Source organism: Piliocolobus tephrosceles, chromosome 2 (assembly GCF_002776525.5).
Source record: "Piliocolobus tephrosceles isolate RC106 chromosome 2, ASM277652v3, whole genome shotgun sequence".
NCBI classification, from domain to species: domain Eukaryota; kingdom Metazoa; phylum Chordata; class Mammalia; order Primates; family Cercopithecidae; genus Piliocolobus; species Piliocolobus tephrosceles.
The window spans coordinates 91,215,862-91,234,434 of record NC_045435.1 but is presented as its reverse complement, the minus strand read 5'-3'; the positions used below and the strand labels follow the sequence as shown (position 1 = coordinate 91,234,434).

The 18,573-nt window shown below is 42.1% G+C and overlaps 1 protein-coding gene across 2 annotated transcripts in view; it reads left to right on the top strand.

The window, feature by feature from the left end:
- The window catches only part of LARS2 (leucyl-tRNA synthetase 2, mitochondrial), a 168,205-nt gene that overhangs the window by 14,944 nt on the left and 134,688 nt on the right, over positions 1-18,573 (top strand). For both annotated transcript variants that reach the window (XM_023231307.3, XM_023231306.3), the window contains 2 exons: positions 14,282-14,373; positions 16,900-16,960. In XM_023231307.3, the coding sequence (XP_023087075.1) occupies positions 14,282-14,373; positions 16,900-16,960 (153 nt within the window). The remainder of the gene's footprint in view (positions 1-14,281; positions 14,374-16,899; positions 16,961-18,573) is intronic.

The following is an 18,573-nucleotide window of genomic DNA, read 5'->3' as shown; positions in this document are numbered from 1 at the left end:
CTCTTGTTGCCCAGGCTGGAGTGCAATGGTGTGATCTCGTCTCACTGCAACCTCTGTCTCCTGGGTTCAAGCAATTCTCCTGCCTCAGCCTCCCAAGTAGCTGAGATTACAGGCACCCGTCATCACACTCAGCTAATTTTTGTATTTTAGTAGAGATGGGGTTTCATCACGTTGGTCAGGTTGGTCTCAAACTCCTGACCTCAGGTGATCCGCCTGCCTTGGGACAGTTAAGCTTTTACAGCAAAACTGTACATTTATGATAGGGTGCAGGGAAGCCTGTTAGCAAAACAAGTGGTTGAGGGGGTTGTAGGTGGGATTCTAATTTCCTTGGATGGGATGAGATATTACAGAGGAGGCTCAAGGCAGAGCCCCAGGCCCAGAGGAACTGGTACCCTTGCAGGCAGCTCAGACCCAAAAGACAAGAAGTCCTCCTACCATATCTGAAGCCTAAGGTCAGGCTAGACCCAGAAATTGAACAGCCTGGATTTGAACCTACCAGTTTCTAGCCAAGTGACTCTGCAGAGTCATTTAATGTCTCTGTATCCCACTTTCTTAATCTTTAACATAGGGATAACAATACTTTATTCCTCACAGGGTTATAAGGATTAGATGAGCTAGTGCTTGTATCTGGCACATAATAATCCCATAAGTGATAGCTGTAATTATTATTTATACTGATCTGATTCCTCAGAGCTGCTTAGGAAGGTGATTTGTCACCATTTAATAAATGAATCCTGCAATTCATAATATCCATCCTGTGGCTTGATTTGCTTCTTATGGTTGAAACCACTATTTGTTATTTGGTTGATGGTTTCTTAGTCTGTGTGATCAGCAGATACCTAAGGTTGTCTTTTTGTTTCACAGTTTCAGTTGCTGTGTTTAAGATGACAAGCCCTCTTTTCAGGGTGTTCTCTAAGTTTTCCTGAAATTAATTTCTTATTAATTTTTGTAATTCATATTTAAGTCACAGCATCTCAGATACAACCACCAAATCTGGTGAAAACTTGTCTGGCCATTTTTAAGTGGTGTGGCAAAAGAGAAACAGAAATCTTTGTTTCATTGTCAGTAATGTGAAAGAAAGTCTGTTGAGCTTCCTTGTCATTTTAAAATCTTTCCTGCCTAATGTCAGGCTTGGTCCCTGAGGTTGAATAGACTTGGACTCAAGTCAAGTTTAACGATCCTCACTCTAAGCAGGGAAGGAATATCTAATCTTGGACTGCCAAACAGGGTCTGCCACATGGATTGATTAATTCAGTCAGTAAATAATCATTGAGCACCAGCTTTATTCTTGAATGGAGATATATGAAATAGTTCTAAGAATAGCATTATCTCTGCCTCCCAGGTTCAAGCGATTCTTCTGCCTCAGCTTCTCAAATAGCTGAGATTACAGGTACATGCCACCACACCTGGCTAATTTTTATATTTTTAGTAGAGACAGGGTTTCACCATGTTGGCCAGGCTGGTCTAGAACTCCTGACCTCAGGTGATCCACCTGCCTCCGCCTCTCAAAATGCTGAGATTACAGGTGTGAGCCACTGTGCCCAGCCAGTCCTTGCTATTTTTCAAAGTCCATTTAAATTCTTATATCTACCATAAACCCATCCCTCAATTCTCCAGTTCACATTTGTCACGAAATAACTTAGCGCTTATACTCAGAACCACAAACTAGGGAAGTCTATATGTCATCCACATGTTGTTTTATCTGCCCAATAATATAAGCTTCTCAGCGGCAGGGAAGGTCTTTCTAACTTCTTTTGTGTTAGCAGGTCAAGTTTTTTTTTTTTTTTTTCTTTATACAAGATGGGGTCTCGCTATGTGGACCAGGCTGGTCTCAAACTCCTGGCCTCAAGCAGTCTTCCCATCTTGACCTCCCAAAGTGCTAGGATTACAGGCATGAGCCACCACACCCAATCATCATGTCAAGTTTTTAATGGTCAAATGTAACTAATATGTTTTTAGGTCTACAGCCTATAAGGTCCTTTGTTCCCAAGGAGTTTATAATCTGATAAGCCTCAACTGTTTGTGAGTTGATTGATTCAATGGATGTGTTTAAAAGCATACAACTCCTTTATTTAAGTCTGAACTAAGTGTTCATTGTGCATCTATAGCCCAGAATAATGTTTCTCAAACTTTAGAACTCACGAATCCCAGTGACAAAATCCTTGGGCTCAAGATTGGTAAATATTGAATTAAAAGTTAAACTGTCATTCTAGATGATTACTTGACATTTAGATGATTATAAATACAAAGGCAACCCCAGACACCCAATTGATGTGCTAGTTCTTGGTGATCAGGTTGATCTATCAGGAAAAATTAGACCATGCTGCTGTAATAAAAAATCCCCAAATCTCAGTGGCTTAAAACAACAACATTTCATTTCTTGCTTTTGCTACATGCCTAGCAGGAGGGCTCAGTTCAAGGTAGTCAGGACCTGGATGATGGCTGTTCTTACCTCAGTGAGTGCCTCCCCATCTCTGTGACTGGGAGAAGGGGGTATAGTGAATCCCCACTGGCTCTTAAATCTTCCACTTGGACTCAACTCACTCCATTGACATGGCCACATCCAACCTCAAAGAGGGTAAAGAATATTCCCACCATGTGCCAGGATGGTGAGGAGGATCAAAATGTTTGTGAGCAGCTCCAGTGACCCCCACCTAAGGTGATCTAGATGATCCAGAATATTCTTATCTTGGGTAATCTTTTTAAAAATTATTGATGTAAAAGTATACATTTAGAAACCATCAGGGAGACTAGCAGACCTCTCAACTGGAGCCTGTGGAATTTGAGAAACATTGCCCAGAGCATAAAGTTGTTGCCATCAAGTTTAGCATCCAACCATTTATGCTCTGTAAACATTTCTCTGTGTGTCCGTGATTCTTAAACCTTAGGCTGCGTAATGATCCCCCGAGGAGTTTGCCAAAAAGGCAGGTTGCGATATAGTCCAGGGTGAGGCTCAGGAATTGGTATTTAAATAAGCATTTCAGGTAGTTCTGATGTGTATTTCAGGTAGTTCTGATGCAAGTGCTCTCCCAGATTTGGCACTTAGATGAATGGGATCGGATGCTCCACAGAGCCAAATGGACATGGTTCTCTAGGTTCAAAAATATATCCATTGAAATGAGAAGAATGCTAAAGGTCACAAGCAGCTGAACAGACACACACAGATTAGATGTGGACTGTGTACGTGGAGGGGCAGGTGGTTTGGGGGTGATGAATCAATTAGGAAGCAGGGGGTTCGTCAAAGCAGTGATGGTGTCTGCCCTACCCACATCATGGATTTGTTGTGAGGTTTGTGTATATGAGATGATCACTGAGAAAACCCTTTAAAAACAATATGCAATTTTCAAGTGTAACCCAATTAATAGTAGCAATAAAAAGAGAGTCCTGAGATTTGGATGTTTGAGCAGGGGCCATTTGAAGCCAGAGATAAATTATTCTCTTCCAGTAATCAGAAAAGGCTGTACTGCCAATGGATTTCTTCTTAAACTCATAGAATGCCTGATGACATATTTAAAACTTAGCTCCATATGGTGATTTTGTTGTGTTTTCATATGTTGTATGCACAGATGGTTGGAAAATAAAATTCCCCACCTCCCACCTCGGCTGGTCTCCCCAGCACCTTCTGGTCCAGAAGCCGGGTGATAAAAGCATCAAGGTGCCAAGTCCCCCTCACAGAGTTGGGCTTGGACTAATTTGTCTCAGGCAAAAAGCCACCAGGCATTGCCCAAGTAGAGGAGTTTTCTGCTTGGGCCTTTTTGTTATTCACTGTGGAGGAGGAAGAAAATTGAGGCTATGTGTCTGGCAGCTGCATAATCATAATGTAATTATCCACAAATATCAGGAAGCAAGGGAAGTTCTTAGCTAGTAAACGATAATGTACATTCCATCAGTTTTCAGTTTGCCAGTCAGTCAACAAGTGTTTATGAAGTGCCCGGAGAGTGCATAGCATGGCATTTAGTTTTCAAATTTGCAAATCTCTGTAGCATCTGAAAGTAGATAGTGAATTTCCAGGGCATATTGTCTCAGTTGTCCTTCCAAGGAGAGAATGAACTCCTGGTCCAGTGCCTTGATTGGAAACTGGCTGATTTATCTGCCTGACACATCCCTCCATGTTCCCAGAGGAGGTCTGCTGCTTTGGGCCTAGGTACTGTCATTTGGTTTTTATAATCTGAAGTATTCACTGGATTTTTATCCCCAATCTGTAATAATGGTGAGTTATTACACTTGCTAAACAAAATTAAATATTGTGTTTCTCATTTCTTGGAAATAAGAAGTGTTGAATATACTCCAAAGACACCACGACACCCTTAAAATAGCAGTTTTTGGAGAAGCAGTAACCATGGTTGCTCTCAATTAGAAGCTGAATTGGTTTCAAATATAAAATTTTGTTTTGATGAAAGGGAGAGAAATCTGGTAATCCCTAGGGAACTGGTTGGCCCTTTCATAGTAACAATTACATTACTTCCCTCTCTACTGGGAAGGCAGATGACCAGCTGCCTGGGCTTCCTTCTCTTCCATCTCCAAACTCTACTCAGTCTTACTTCTTGTGTCGGATGACAACTGTCTCTTGCCTCTTTAAAATAATTCCTTCTTTTAAAAAATATATTTTAAAATTGTACATAAATTTCCATATTCCCCCTATAAGAAAAAGAAATACAACATAGATAAGGCTATAGTCCCCTTTGGGCACCCATTTCTGCATCAGGCCCTCACACCAGGCAATAACCTCTGGCATTTTCCAGGTTATATGCCTTTAGAGCCTTCTCTGTATGTTATATGGAACTGTGTTTTCTCCTGCATCCCTTTCTTCTACTTCTTCTAGTTTGCTTGCCGTCCGTCCTGCCTGCCAACTCCGAGACACAAGGCTCACCCTGGAGCAGGGCAGGGGAGGGCAGAAGGCCCCACCAGGGTGTGCCATGGCCATGTGATTGCCAGGCCTCGCCCCCTGGCCAGGGCTCTGACCCCTGTGTTTTTGTCATCAGTAACTCCTGGTCTTCCATGGTAACAGCTGGCCCCCACTTCTCTCTGATCTCAAAGTGAGGCAGGTTATGCAGTCCTGTTAGTGTTCTTGTGCTGGTCCTTGACCAGTTTGCTGTTAGATCCATCCCTTGCTTTTTGTATGGCAGAAGGGCTGACTCCTGCAGGTCAGGTTCCCACGCTGGCCCCCTCCTGGTTTTCAACAATAGGAAATCCTAGTAACATTGGAGGACAGGAGAAAGGGAGAGGCCAGAAAATTTCTCCCTCTCTTTCTCTCTCTCTCTCTCTCTCTCTGCCGTGGTTTGGTCTTCGCTAATCTAGTTCCATCTGGGCAGTCCAGCCTGTTTGAGCTTCTGCAGCTGAGATCAGCCTTTGGGCTTTATTAACTCTGCTTTCTTACTTTGTCTCTGCAGTCCAGAGATTGTGGTAATGTCCTGCCCTTCCAAATTGCTAGGTAGATTCACTCGTTTCCTTGGCTTCCCACTCAACTTTAAATACGTAGAGTATTTGTTATACGAACCAGGTGGAAATGATGCTTTCTCAGACTTCGGAAGTTTATTTTGTGGATTTCCAAGTTATAGCTACTGGTACTTTTTCTTGATTCCGTCTCTGAGCAGTATTACATTTATTATTTCAAAATTATCATTAGCAGTCTTCTGCCACCCTCTGTGATGTCACATTCCTATCTTTCCAAATTGACATGATATATATTTCAAAGTATATTTTCAGTAGATGTTTTTGAAAATAAAATATGTGGAAAAAATGTTCTGAAGCTGCAGAATGCACTCATGTCCAAGAAGTTAACTTCTAGAAAGTTGAGAGGGTTCAGGTGGGCTCAAGCATATAAATAGAGATGCCAATAATGTATGTATTTATTTATTTTTTAGGGAAATTGCCTAGTTAGCACATGTGAGCTGTAAGTTCAGTTCAGTTCAGTTCAGTTACTTTTTCAACTGCAGATGGATTAAAATAAGTTACAGTAATAGAAAGAAAGGAATTGAAATTTTAAAACCTAAAAGGAGAGTTTGGAGTTCTTCCCAGTGAATTGGCAGTCTTGGCCATAGAGAAATCAAGGGCAAGAAAGTACACCATGTATCTAGAGGTATTTGATCCGAACATTGCACGAGACATGTACAAGGCTTGCAAAGGAAGCACCTGACCCATTGTCTTTCACGTAAACAGGCCACAACAACTTGACCAAAAAATAGAAGCTGCTCTCTGTGGGGGAAGAGACAAGCTTTGGTATTTTATAATCCTGTTGTAGGTCTTCACTTTGTTTCCCCCTTGACAGTGGTGAATCATCTTATAGAACAAAAGTGAGCTTTGCGCTTGGTCACTGGGCTCTGGGAAACCCAGAATATAGAAACAAAGAGACCCTTTCCAATTTTGTGGAAATTTGGCTCACAGAGACATTAATTCCAATGCTCTGGCTCATGGTGGGAAGAACAATTCTGACTTCAAGATGCAAAAAGGCCTTCCCACAATCTGATTCTGTTAATCTCTCTAGGGCAAACATTTGTTTTTTTGTTAATTTTTGGTAAGAATCTGAAATATTAAGAAACTTTAAGATTTTTCTAACTTTATTTTCATAGACAGCTTAGATAACATGTAAGCTAAGAATATCTTTCCATGTTAATTCTATCTGAAAACAAAAATAGAAATGAATAAGTATATTATGTAAATCTAGGCTGGTTTTTGTGACAGTCTCTGTATTGCCTTTATTTAAAAATATGGACGGCACCTAACAGAATGTTAATAGGCAGAAACATTGAATTGGTGCCATTTTGGCAGTTCTGACAAAGAAACCAAGTGGTAATTAAGTTTCTCCCCTTTCTTGTGGAACAGTTACACAACAGTTACATTATTCTGCCAGTGATACAGCCCTAGGAGAATTTAAAGCACAGCTGGAAGCTGCTCAGGTGTTGTCCTTGGAAGTATTGCAGAACTTTCTAGTAATACTGCCCATATTCCCAGCAATGGATTCTTTCTTATTCCCAGCAATGGATTCTTTCTTTTTTTTTTTTTTTTCTCTTGAAATTTAAAAAGAAAAAGAGAAAGAATTGCAGAAAATTGTAGCCTAAACAGTGTTTGTTTTATTTATGATTCTTGTCTACCATGGACTAAAAACCCAGCTTAGACCAGCTTAAGCAAGAAGGGACCCTTTTTTTTTTTTTTTCTTTTTTTTTTTTTTACAGATCCTGAAACTCACAGAATCAAAGGAAATGTAGGAGCTGGGCCCACTGGGTATTGGCACTAGGTCCTTGAAGTACACCAATTTTCCCAGTCTCTCTCCATTTCCTATTTCTGCTTCTCTCCACGTGCCAGCTTTATTTGCTCAGACATTTCTACAAGCTGGGGGGCAGAGCCACCTGAAGCCCTTATGGCTTCTGACCAAGGAGAAAAGAGAGTCCTCTCTTCCTCCGTACAGCCTAGAGCTGTCTTGGGAAGGATTCAGGCACTTGCCTCTCTCTGTAGTGAGGGGGATGGGTTTTTAAGATTGGCAGTTTGCACTAACACTGTATTAAGTTGGACGCAGAACAGTTTCCTAGAAGGGGAAGATGCTGTTTGAGAGGGTGAAACACTTTGGGCCTGCCACATTTAGTAAGGGGAAAAGAGACCTCAAGTCTCGACTGGATTGGGATATGGCCAGTCAGTTTCGTAAAACTGCATAGAGGCCGGGCGCGGTGGCTCAAGCCTGTAATCCCAGCACTTTGGGAGGCCGAGACGGGCGGATCACGAGGTCAGGAGATCGAGACCATCCTGGCTAACGCGGTGAAACTCCGTCTCTACTAAAAAATACAAAAAAAAAAAACTAGCCGGGCGAGGTGGCGGGCGCCTGTAGTCCCAGCTACTCAGGAGGCTGAGGCGGGAGAATGGCGGGAACCCGGGAGGCGGAGCTTGCAGTGAGCTGAGATCTGGCCACTGCACTCCAGCCTGGGCAACAGAACGAGACTCCATCTCAAAAAAAATAAATAAATAAAACTGCATAGAATAGATATACTCAGGGAATGTTAGAATTTTTAGAAAAGACATATATGCACTGCGGGGGTTTAACCCACAGACCCTGACCTAGTAACAAATGAATAACCTACACTGACACAGTTATTATGCCTGTCAGTCTGGCTGAGCATGTGGGCCACTTACAGACTACATGGAGAGTGCGGAAAGACTTGCAGCCGAGGTCCTGACTCACTGGCCCTGCTAGCATTTATTCAGCATACATTTAATGACAAAGGCTTTGAGTAAATACCATTATAGGATAATTGACCTGGTTGCCAACACCCTGAGTAGAGAGCAGTTATGCACCGGAGGTTGATCAAAGGTTGGTCTTAGGACCACATGAGTAAACAAGCTATTTAGATAAACTATTCTACATTCCTTTATACCTACTTTTAAGCCATTTACTCAAGGATTAGGCTGCTTTCAGCCATAACCCTATCCTGAGACTTTTGCAGAACCTTCCAGCCTTCCAAGAAGATTTGTGTCTATATCCTATAACTTCATCTTAAAGTTTTTCCCACCAGCCTGACTGAACTCCCACAATGCACACATACATATTTTGTACAGATGTCCCTGATATAGTGTTAAATGAAAAAAGGCCATAAAATAATGTGTATAATCATTTCTATTTCCTTTCTCTTTTTAAAATAATCTTTTTAACTTTAAAAAAAAAATTTTATTTTAGGTTTGGGAGTACATGTGCAGGTTATATAGGTATACTCATGCTAGAGTTTATACCTAGATTATTTTGTGACCCAGGTACTAAGCCTAGTACCCAATAGTTATTTTTTCTGCTCCTCTCCCTCCTCCCACCCACCACCCTCAGGTAGGCCCCAGTGTCTGTTGTTCCCCTTTGTATCTGTATGTTCTTATCATTTAGCTCCCACTTGTAAGTGAGAACATGTGGTATTTGTTTTTTGGCCTGCATTAGTTTGCTGAGGATAATGGCCTCTAGCTCCATCCATGTTGCTGCAGAGGACATGATCTTGTTCTTTTTTTTATGGCTGCATAGTATTCTATGCTGTAAATGTGCCACATTTTCTTTATCCGGTCTACCATTGATGGGCATTTAGGTTGAGTCCAAGTCTTTGCTGTTGTGAACGGCGCTGCAGTGAACATATGTGTGGATGTGTCTGTATGACAGAACAATTTATAATCCTTTGGGTATATACCCAGTAACGGGATTGCTGGGTTAAATGGTAATTCTGTTTTCAGCTTTTTGAAGAATCCCTACACTAGTTTCCACAATGGTTGAACCAATTTACGCTCCCACCAAGAGTGTGTAAGCATTCCCCTTTCTCTGCAAAGGTTTTATTTTCATGAAAACAAATAAGCAGGCTCCTATGTATGTGTACATATGTTTGTATATATGTATTTGAGTGGGGAGATAGATGTGGAAGGAAACAAAGGCTGGCATTATTGGTTACATCATTGACGAGTAGTGACCAGGAGTTAAAAATCAACTTTGCCTTTATTTATCATTGTATTGTGCCATTTCATTTGTTAAATTAAGCTTGTATTATGTTTGTAATTTGAAAAAAAAACATCAACTTATGTAAAAAGAAAAGCAGCCTATTCTGACTGACCTCAGGATGGGTGTGGATGCAGGAATTGAAGATAGTAGCTTGGGATCATCCCAGCCTGGAAATCCAAGGTGTCCCAGATTCCCAAGACTGGGAAATGCAGCATAGGATGCGGCAAGCCAGCCTCCCCGGGGCAACAGCAAGCTTGAGAGGTCCACAGGACTGCTTGTTCACTAAGCACATATCCCTTCCAGAAAGCAGTTGTGAGTGAGTCACATCCACCACCACCTTCAATATGGCAAAGTCCACTGTAGGGCAGAGTCTTTGCCTGGGGCAATTGGAAGCAGGCCCCATCCTTCCAGTGCACAGACGGCTGCCTTCTGCTGATGGACTGCTTCTGGTCCAATCAGCTGTGGCATGAACAGCCGGGCTGCTTTTAATCGAAGCACCTGATGTCAATTATTAATTATTCAGGAAAGAAGAACTGCTGGGCCTCTTTTACTGAAAAGGGGGCCAAGTACTTGACTGGCCCTTTGAGCCTGCGTGGTCTGTTTGGTTTGGGTAAGAACTTCCAATGCCTAGCACCAACTTTCTGCAGAGGCTTGTCACAAGTAACCCACCCTTAGGAATGTACATGTATGTGTGAGGATCTGTGTGACATTCAGGTATTAATATCTTCCATCCTCTTGTCAGAAAGCAACTATATTAAATGTGGCCAAAGAGATGGAGGCTGAAATTGTGGTAAGGTAATCAGTGATGTGCAATGCTGTGAGATGCTCAAGGACAAGAAAGCAGACAGCCGCAGCGGCCACAGCAGCAAGTGCTGCTGTTTATTGGGTGCCTGTGCTGTGCTGGGCACCATGCTAGATGCGCCACGGACATCATGAACATATCATGCTCAATAATTCAGGGTGGCTGCTTTCAGTCACCACTTACAGTTGAGACTCGGAATAAGTAATGTGCCTCAGGCTCCACTTATAGTAAATGGGCAGAGTTGGATTTAGGACCTTTGCCCTCAACAGGCTCCTGGAGAACAAGCCTTTGTTAGCATTTGCTGTGCACTAGCCAAAGGAGTAAGAGCAGCTCTATTTTAGAGAGATGGTCTCAGTTCTTTAGATGGAATTGTTTCATCAGACTACTAAAAAACAACTTAAAAATATTAATGTGCATAATGGAAGTATGCCTTTAAGGTAAGTGACTCCAACCACTGGAAGGGGTATGTGTGTTCTCTTATTGCTGCCTTCTAAGACAGGGGCTTAGGAGAGAACAGATCTGGTGACTGGGATTGCAAGATGCACCTAGGTTGGGACACTCTGAAGTGTAAGTGCTTATGGGACCTGAGGCAGAGGTGGCCAGTGGGTAGTACTAGTGTGCACCTTGGAGAGTCCTTGAGCTGGACATAAAGATGGAGGAAAACTCCAGGTGCTCATATGCAGGTGGAAGTGTGGTTTGCTGCAGTCTTTCTGGGAATGTCATTTGGCTGTATATGTCAAACGTCTTAAAATTCTTCATACCCTTTTACCCTGTAGTTGCACTTCTAGAAATTTTTCTAAAGGAAATGTTAAGTGTATATACAAAGATTTATGCCCAAGAGTGTTCATCCTGGCCTTTTTTATAATGGTGAAAAATGGAAATAACTTTCAGGAAAACAAATATAGCTGGCCAAAGCAGTCACTAACAGAATGCATTGATAGCATGTACAGTGAAAAAACAGGAGATAAAAATACATATATAAATCATATATTCTCAATTTTTAAACATTGGATACAAATTGACCACATGTAACTGGTATATATGGCTGTATGGTAGAATAACAGGTGAGTCTTATTTTCTTCTGTTTTTCTCTACTTACCAAATTATGGTGAATATATAATTATGGAAGAAAACAAGACCTATTTCTTTAGTTGCAAATGTCCCATTCTGATATGCGTGTGTGGTGAGGTGGTGCCAGTAAGTGCCTCTGAGTATTCATTATTTTAAGGAAATGTGTGTGAACATAAGCCCAGCTTCTCTGCATGATCAAAAAGCAAAGTAAGGGACCGGGGACAGTGGCTTATGCCTATAATCCTGGCATCTTGGGAGGCAGAAGGATAGCTTGCAGCCAGGAGTTAGAGGTTACAGTGAGCTAATTGTGGCGCCACTGCACTCCAGCCTGGGCAACCAAACAAGACCCTGTCTCTTAAAAAAAAAAAAGGCAGCAAAATAAAAACCCCAGGTTGACAGCCCATGAACTTGATAGGACATAAGAGGGTCAACTGGAATGGGCTGTTTTCTATAATAGAAATATCAGAGTCTTCTTGGTCAGTCCTTCCCCACAGGCAGGCTTCGAAAAGAAGTGGCGTCTGTGATTTTGTGGCTGGATTTAGTTTCAGAGAATGGCAGGGGACTGAATTTTGTAAACAGGGTGTCTTTCCTGATAGGGTCAGGGAGCCTGGCTTGCTGAGACTGTCCCCTGATGTCACAGCAGATGTGTCAAACCATTTTTCCTGCTCCTGGCACATAGTTTGAGAGAACTTGATAGTGAGGCTGCTGGCTCAGCTGCAACTGGCCACTCATTTGCAGACAAGAATGCCTTATTGGTCTGTGCTTGCTTAAGGTAATTGCTTCTAGGCTACTCACTCCTGCTGGGCCACAGTTGCTTGAACAGTCAAATAAGGGGTTGGGGGTAGAGGATATATTTCAAAAGCTTCTCTGTCTTGAAGATTAGTGATTCCTTGTTCTTTGGAGAATGAAAATATCTTCTAGAAGGTGATTAGAGAGCAGTACTCTTTAGAAATAATAATACTAGTGGCCTTATATACAGCACTTTACTGCGTGGCAGGCACTATTCTCGGCACTTTTCTTTTTTTTTTTTTTTTGAGACGGTCTTGCTCTGTCGCCCAGGCTGGAGTGTGGAGCACAGTGGCGCGATCTTGGCTCACTGCAAGCTCCACCTCCCAGGTTCATGCCATTCTCCTGCCTCAGCCTCCTGAGTAGCTGGGACTACAGGCATGTGCCACCACGTCCGGCTAATTTTTTCTGTATTTTTAGTAGAGACAGGGTTTCACTGTGTTAGCCAGGATGGTCTCGATTTCATGACCTCATATTCCGCCTGCCTTGGCCTCCCAAAGTGCTGGGATTACAGGCGTGAGCCACCGCGTGTGGCCTGCTTTTCTTAAATTAACTCATTTAATCTTCACAGTAATCCAGTGAGGTAGTTATGCTATCATCCCCATTTTACAGATGGCGAAACTGAGGAGAAAAGAGGAACCTACACATGGAACATTTCTTATACCAAAAGCATAGCTAGTGGTTTGCAATTAATTTTAAAATATTGGCTATTTTAGGCCGGGCTCAGTGGCCACTCCTGTAATCCCAGCACTTTGGGAGACCAAGGCAGGTGGATCACTTGAGGCCAGGAGTTCGAGACCAGCCTGGCCAACACAGTGGAACCCCATCTCTATTAAAAATACAAAAATTAGCCAGGCGTGGTGGTGTGTGCCTGTAATCCTAGCTACTAGGGAGGCTCAGGCAGGAGGATCACTTGAACCTGGGAGGCAGAGGTTACAGTGAGCTGAGATTGTGCCATTGCACTCCAGCCTGGGCAACAGAGCAAGACTCTGTCTAAAATATATATATATATATTTATATATATAAATTTGGTGTAAATGCTATATAGGGCTTGGTCCAAAACCTTACTTTTATCCGGTCTCAAAAGTAATTCTCTGGAATACCTTTTCTGCTGTGTTCCTGTGTATTTTTCTTAGCTTTCATCTATCTCGCTGTTTGGATAGGGTGGGGGTTTCCCTTTCTTGCTGGTAGGGAAGAAAAGGATGAACTTCAGTAGCTGGGCATGGTGGCACACACCTGTAATCCCAGCTACTTGGGAGGCTGAGGTGGGAGAATTGCTTGAACCCAGGAGACGCTCCAACCTGGGTGACAGAGTGACACATTGTCTTGGGGGGGAAAAAAAAGAAAGCGATGAACTTCAGGAAGAAATGGGTAGTGGGCCATTCAAAAGAGTGTTGCCTCAATCAGGGGAGAGAGAGATAGAAGAAAGAAGCGTGAAACTCTCGTGTCTGGAGCAAAATGGAGCAGGGTGCTGAATGATGTACATTAAAGAGGGACTGTGTGCTGGATTCAGGCAAGCCGTGAGAAAGGCCCAGGCCACTGAGGAGGGTTGGGATGGACTTTCTTAGGTCTGGGTAGAGCTGGGACTGCCTAGAGCCACCAGTGTGGTCATTATGCATGTCCTCTGCAGCTCTGTCCAGTAGTGCTTTCTGCCATGATTTGAATATCCAATATCTGCACTATCTGGTTCAGAGTCCAACAGTCACATGTGTCTGCTGCATACTTGAAAGGTGGCTGGTGAGACTGAAGAACTGCATTTTTAATTTTATTTAATTTTAATTAAGTTTAAATGTAATAGCTATGTGTGGCTAGTGGCTACCATATTGGACAAATCTATATATATATATTTGAAACTGAAAGAAACTCCTTATAATTTCAGAAAAACAATTTGGGTTCAATATAGAGACTATAGAAAAGAAGAGGCAAATAAAAAGTACTCATGAAAACACTTCCTCAGAGGTAACTTATTGGTAGTTTGGCATACAACCTTCTAAATTGTCTTCTGTGGTTAGGTCATAGGTAGCCAGCTGGCTGTCAGATGCATAACCTGAAATTATCCAGCAAAGGATAAGGCATGTTAGCAGGAGAGAGTGCTGAGTTTGCCCTAGAAGAGAATACCAGTGGAGTTCTTAGTGATTTGCCATGGTTGATGTTTCTCTTCTGGGTCCTAGGTCATCAACCCCATGGGATGGGATGCTTTTGGATTGCCTGCTGAAAATGCCGCAATCGAGAGGAATCTACATCCAGAAAGTTGGACACAAAGGTAAATGTTAACAGGCATGCATATTCAAATACTTGCATACAAAAACCTTAAAAAATTTTTTTAACCTGTTCATAAAAAATAGAAAGCAAAGCGAAGAAAACACTGCAGCTTACCAAGAGATAAACAGGATTGTATATATTGGCGTTTGTCTTTTTTTTTTTTTTATAAGACAGAGTCTTGCTCTGTTGCCCAGGCTGGAGTGCAGGGGCGCCATCTCGGCTCACTGCAAGCTCCGCCTCCTGGGTTCACACCATTCTCCTGCCTCAGCCTCCTGAGTAGCTGTGACTACAGGCGCCCGCCACCACGCCCGGCTAATTTTTTTGTATTTTTAGTAGAGACGGGGTTTCACCGTGTTAGCCAGGATAGTCTCGATCTCCTGACCTCGTGATCCACCTGTCTCGGCCTCCCAAAGTGCTGGGACTACAGGTGCCCGCCACCACGCCCAGCTAATTTTTTTGTATTTTTAGTAGGGATGGGGTTTCACCGTGTTGTCTAGGATGTTCTCGATTTCCTGACCTCATGATCCACCTGCCTTGTCCTCTCAAAGTGCTGGGATTACAACCGTGAGCCACTGCACCCGGCCTGGTGTTTGTCTTTTAACACATTGTATCCTTATCTAAGAAATATTCAAAGAGGGTTTTGGATATTTATTCATGTGTTCATTTTGATGCTTTGTTATTTACAGTTATTTTTCCTTTGAGTATTTACGTTCGGTAGGAAAAAGAAGAGGGTTGCATTTGTTAAATTTCTATAATGCTTCTGGTCTTCTTGACCGTAGTTTTACTATATCCAAATACTACATTATACTTTTCTCTGAAAATTCGGTTTATTTTTTGCCTTCGCCATTCAGAAGCAAGAGGAACTTAGGCATTCCATGTAGAAATATATGGCCACTTTATTCTGGGCGTGGTTTTCTCGAAGGCGGAACACACTCCCAATCCCACCCCAGCCTCAGGCTTCCCCTACACGTGGGCCAGCTGTGCTCTTTCCTCTCCCTCCTGCTAAAGTCCTGAGGTCCTCACCCTAGAACTTGGCAGAGTCCTCTGGGACCACTGCGTCAGCTCATTTCACAAAGGCCTGGGACCCTTCCCCATGCCACCCCTTAGAGAGACAGAAGGGCAGTTCTAGGGCCTGTACCCAGTGTCTCTTACCGCTCTTTGTTCTAGTTTACCCAAGGATACATTGTAAAAATGTCTACTATACTTCTGTCCATACTCTGTCATCCAGGTCTCTTTTTTCTTCCTAACCCCTAGCTTCTGCTTTTCTAGTAATGTTTAATTCTAGATTAATTAATTTTATCACTAGATTTTATCTAGTGAGTAAAAAAAGAGGAGGAAATGATGATTCAAATAAAGTGGATCAAACATGGCTTATGTTTGATATAAGCTAGATCAGGAGTTGGCAAACTGTGGCCTGTGGGCTAAATTTGGCCTTACATGTTTCTGTAAATCTGTGTTTTATTGGAACACAGTCAAATCCATTTGTTTACATATTGTCCATGTCTGCTTTCGTGAGACAGTTGCAGGGCTGAGTAGTTGTGATAGAGATTGATTGGCTCACAAAGCTGAAAGCATTCATCATCTGGCCCTTTTAAAGTTTGCCAGCCTCTCTACTAGGGAATAGTGGTTAAGATGATGGCCCCTGAGCCAGGCTACCTAGGTGCAAATCCTGCCTTCCCTTCTTGCCAGCAGATCACCTTGAGCAAATTACTTAACTTCTCTTTACTTATCTGTGCTTCAGTTTACTTATCTGTAAAAGAGGGATAGTCATAGTTCCTATCTCATGTGATTGGATGAAGATTAAGCACTTCTCTGCAAAGTGCTTAGCATAGGGCCTTGGATTAAATAAGCTGTCATTAGCTAATCAGAGATTACACAGAGGACTTTTTCATGGTTTTTCATATTTTTAGTCTGCTAGAAACTAAAAGAGGATGCAGTAGAAATGAATTAGTCCTTTTTGTTTAAAAAAAGAAAGAGAAAAAGATTTATTTCTTTATTCCATGTTATATTATAAGTTTGTTTACTCATTTATCTCCCTATTTCTCGATGGTGGATAGTTTCAGGTTTTAGGATTTACGTTTTGATTAACAAAGCAGTGTGATTTCTTTTGGATTCCCACAATTTATACATTAAGCCTTTTTTTCCCAGCCACTTTTAAACTTATAAATGCTTGGCTTAAATAATATGGCTTAAATGCTTACAGAATATTGACATCTGGATGGCCCAGCAGTGTACATCTCAAAGGGGTTGCCTATTTGAATGGCCAGGGGAGGGGGCAGTCCTCAAGGCTAGAGACCATTGTGGTTTCTAATGGATTGTGTATGTGTCCAAATAATGGGCGTCTTCTAATCTGTTGGTATTTTTTGCTGATTCTTAGTGGTTGATTTTTCTGCTAGGGGAAAGCAACACTTAAAGCCCATTTGTGTAATTTAGACTTTTCACTTTTCCTTTACGTTCTCAAAGTGTAGTTTGTGTATGGCTTTAATCCCCCCTCTAAAAACCAAACCTTTTTCCCATTGTTTCACAGTAATATTAAACACATGAGGAAACAGCTTGATCGACTGGGCCTGTGTTTCAGCTGGGATAGGGTAAGTCAACTCTTTTTCCTGAAAGGTCATCATTTTAAGGACGGTCCTGATGGCATGGAGCACTCCTCTTCCTCTTTGAGTTGGGAGAAGGCAAGGGTGGGAGGCAGGAAGCAGGAGGGAAGGATTAGCACTCCTCAAAAAAGTGTCCTGAGTGGATAATTTGCTTGAAAACTGAAAACAAGTAATTTTCTGTGGGATTAAACTGAGAGTTAACTTCCTATTTAACTTTAGAGTTGGCCATGATTTCTGTGTGGCAAAAGCTTTGCACAAGGATTTCTCTAGTTCTAAGCAATAGCTCTAAAAGACTATTGGAATCTATGTTTAAGTGATTAAATATCAATCCATCTGGTCCTTGTGGTAAATAGATATTGATTGACCATTTATTTATCTTTTGTTCCAAGTTCAGAAGTGAGGCTCATAACAGCCCATAATTATTCTGTCACATATAATCTTTTGGTGTTAGACACTTTCAAACTGTACATTAAATCAGTGGAGAATTCCAGACCCACCAGGAGTTCATGGAAAACCACCCGGCTGTTTGGAACACTCATGTGTTGCAAACATATTGTGAACTGGGCCCTTCAAAGCTCTGGCCCAAGGCCCGCCCTTTAGACATTGAAGAATAGTCTGTTGGGTAGGATGGACTGTTGCTTGTCTCCTCCACGAAGGGCCCCTTCCAATGCCACAGTTCCTCTTAACATCCCATTTACTCCACAAAACAATTGGGATTTTCATTGCTGGGCCTGTCAAGTTTGTATCATTTTCTTTATGAGAAGCAGGGGAACAAATCCAAATGAGGGCTCCTCATCCCTTCCCCAACAATTTCTTAAATGATTGAAATTTGATGAGTACAGTGAAAAAGAACAAAAGTCAAACACATTTGAATAAGCCCTGAATTATTATTTCCTCACGCCAGAGTTAAGTTGTCCTGAGGTGCCAATAGGGAATCGCTTATAGAGGATGAAATACAGTCACAGGCAGAGAGAACTGAGTATTGGCCAGAGCTCTTTCAGGATGAGAGCATTGATTCCTTGAGGGCAAAAGTGGACTCAGTAACCCTCTAGAATTATAACTAGCCTAGTCCTGCACAGGAATATCAACCACAAGCGATTTAAAAGTTGTTAGATTGTTTTCCTAATCCTCATAGAGGATTAGAAAATACAGAAAAGTATAAAGAACATATTGTGGCTAATTTAACAATTTGCAGTCTTTTATTTTGGAATTATAAACGTTTATATGATTTACAAAGTTCAAATCAATATGCATATATTTTTGGTTTTTTTTTTTTTTTTTTTTTTGAGACAGAGTCTCGCTGTGTCGCCCAGGCTGGAGTGCAGTGGCCGGATCTCAACTCACTGCAAGCTCTGCCTCATGGGTTTACACCATTCCCCTGCCTCAGCCTCCCGAGTAGCTGGGACTACAGGCGCCCGCCACCTCGCCCAGCTAGATTTTTGTATTTTTTAGTAGAGATGGGGTTTCACTGTGTTAGCCAGGATGGTCTCGATCTCCTGACCTCGTGATCCGCCCATCTCGGCCTCCCAAAGTGCTGGGATTACAGGCTTGAGCCACGGCGCCCGGCCTAATATGCATATATTTTTTGTCTTGAACATTTT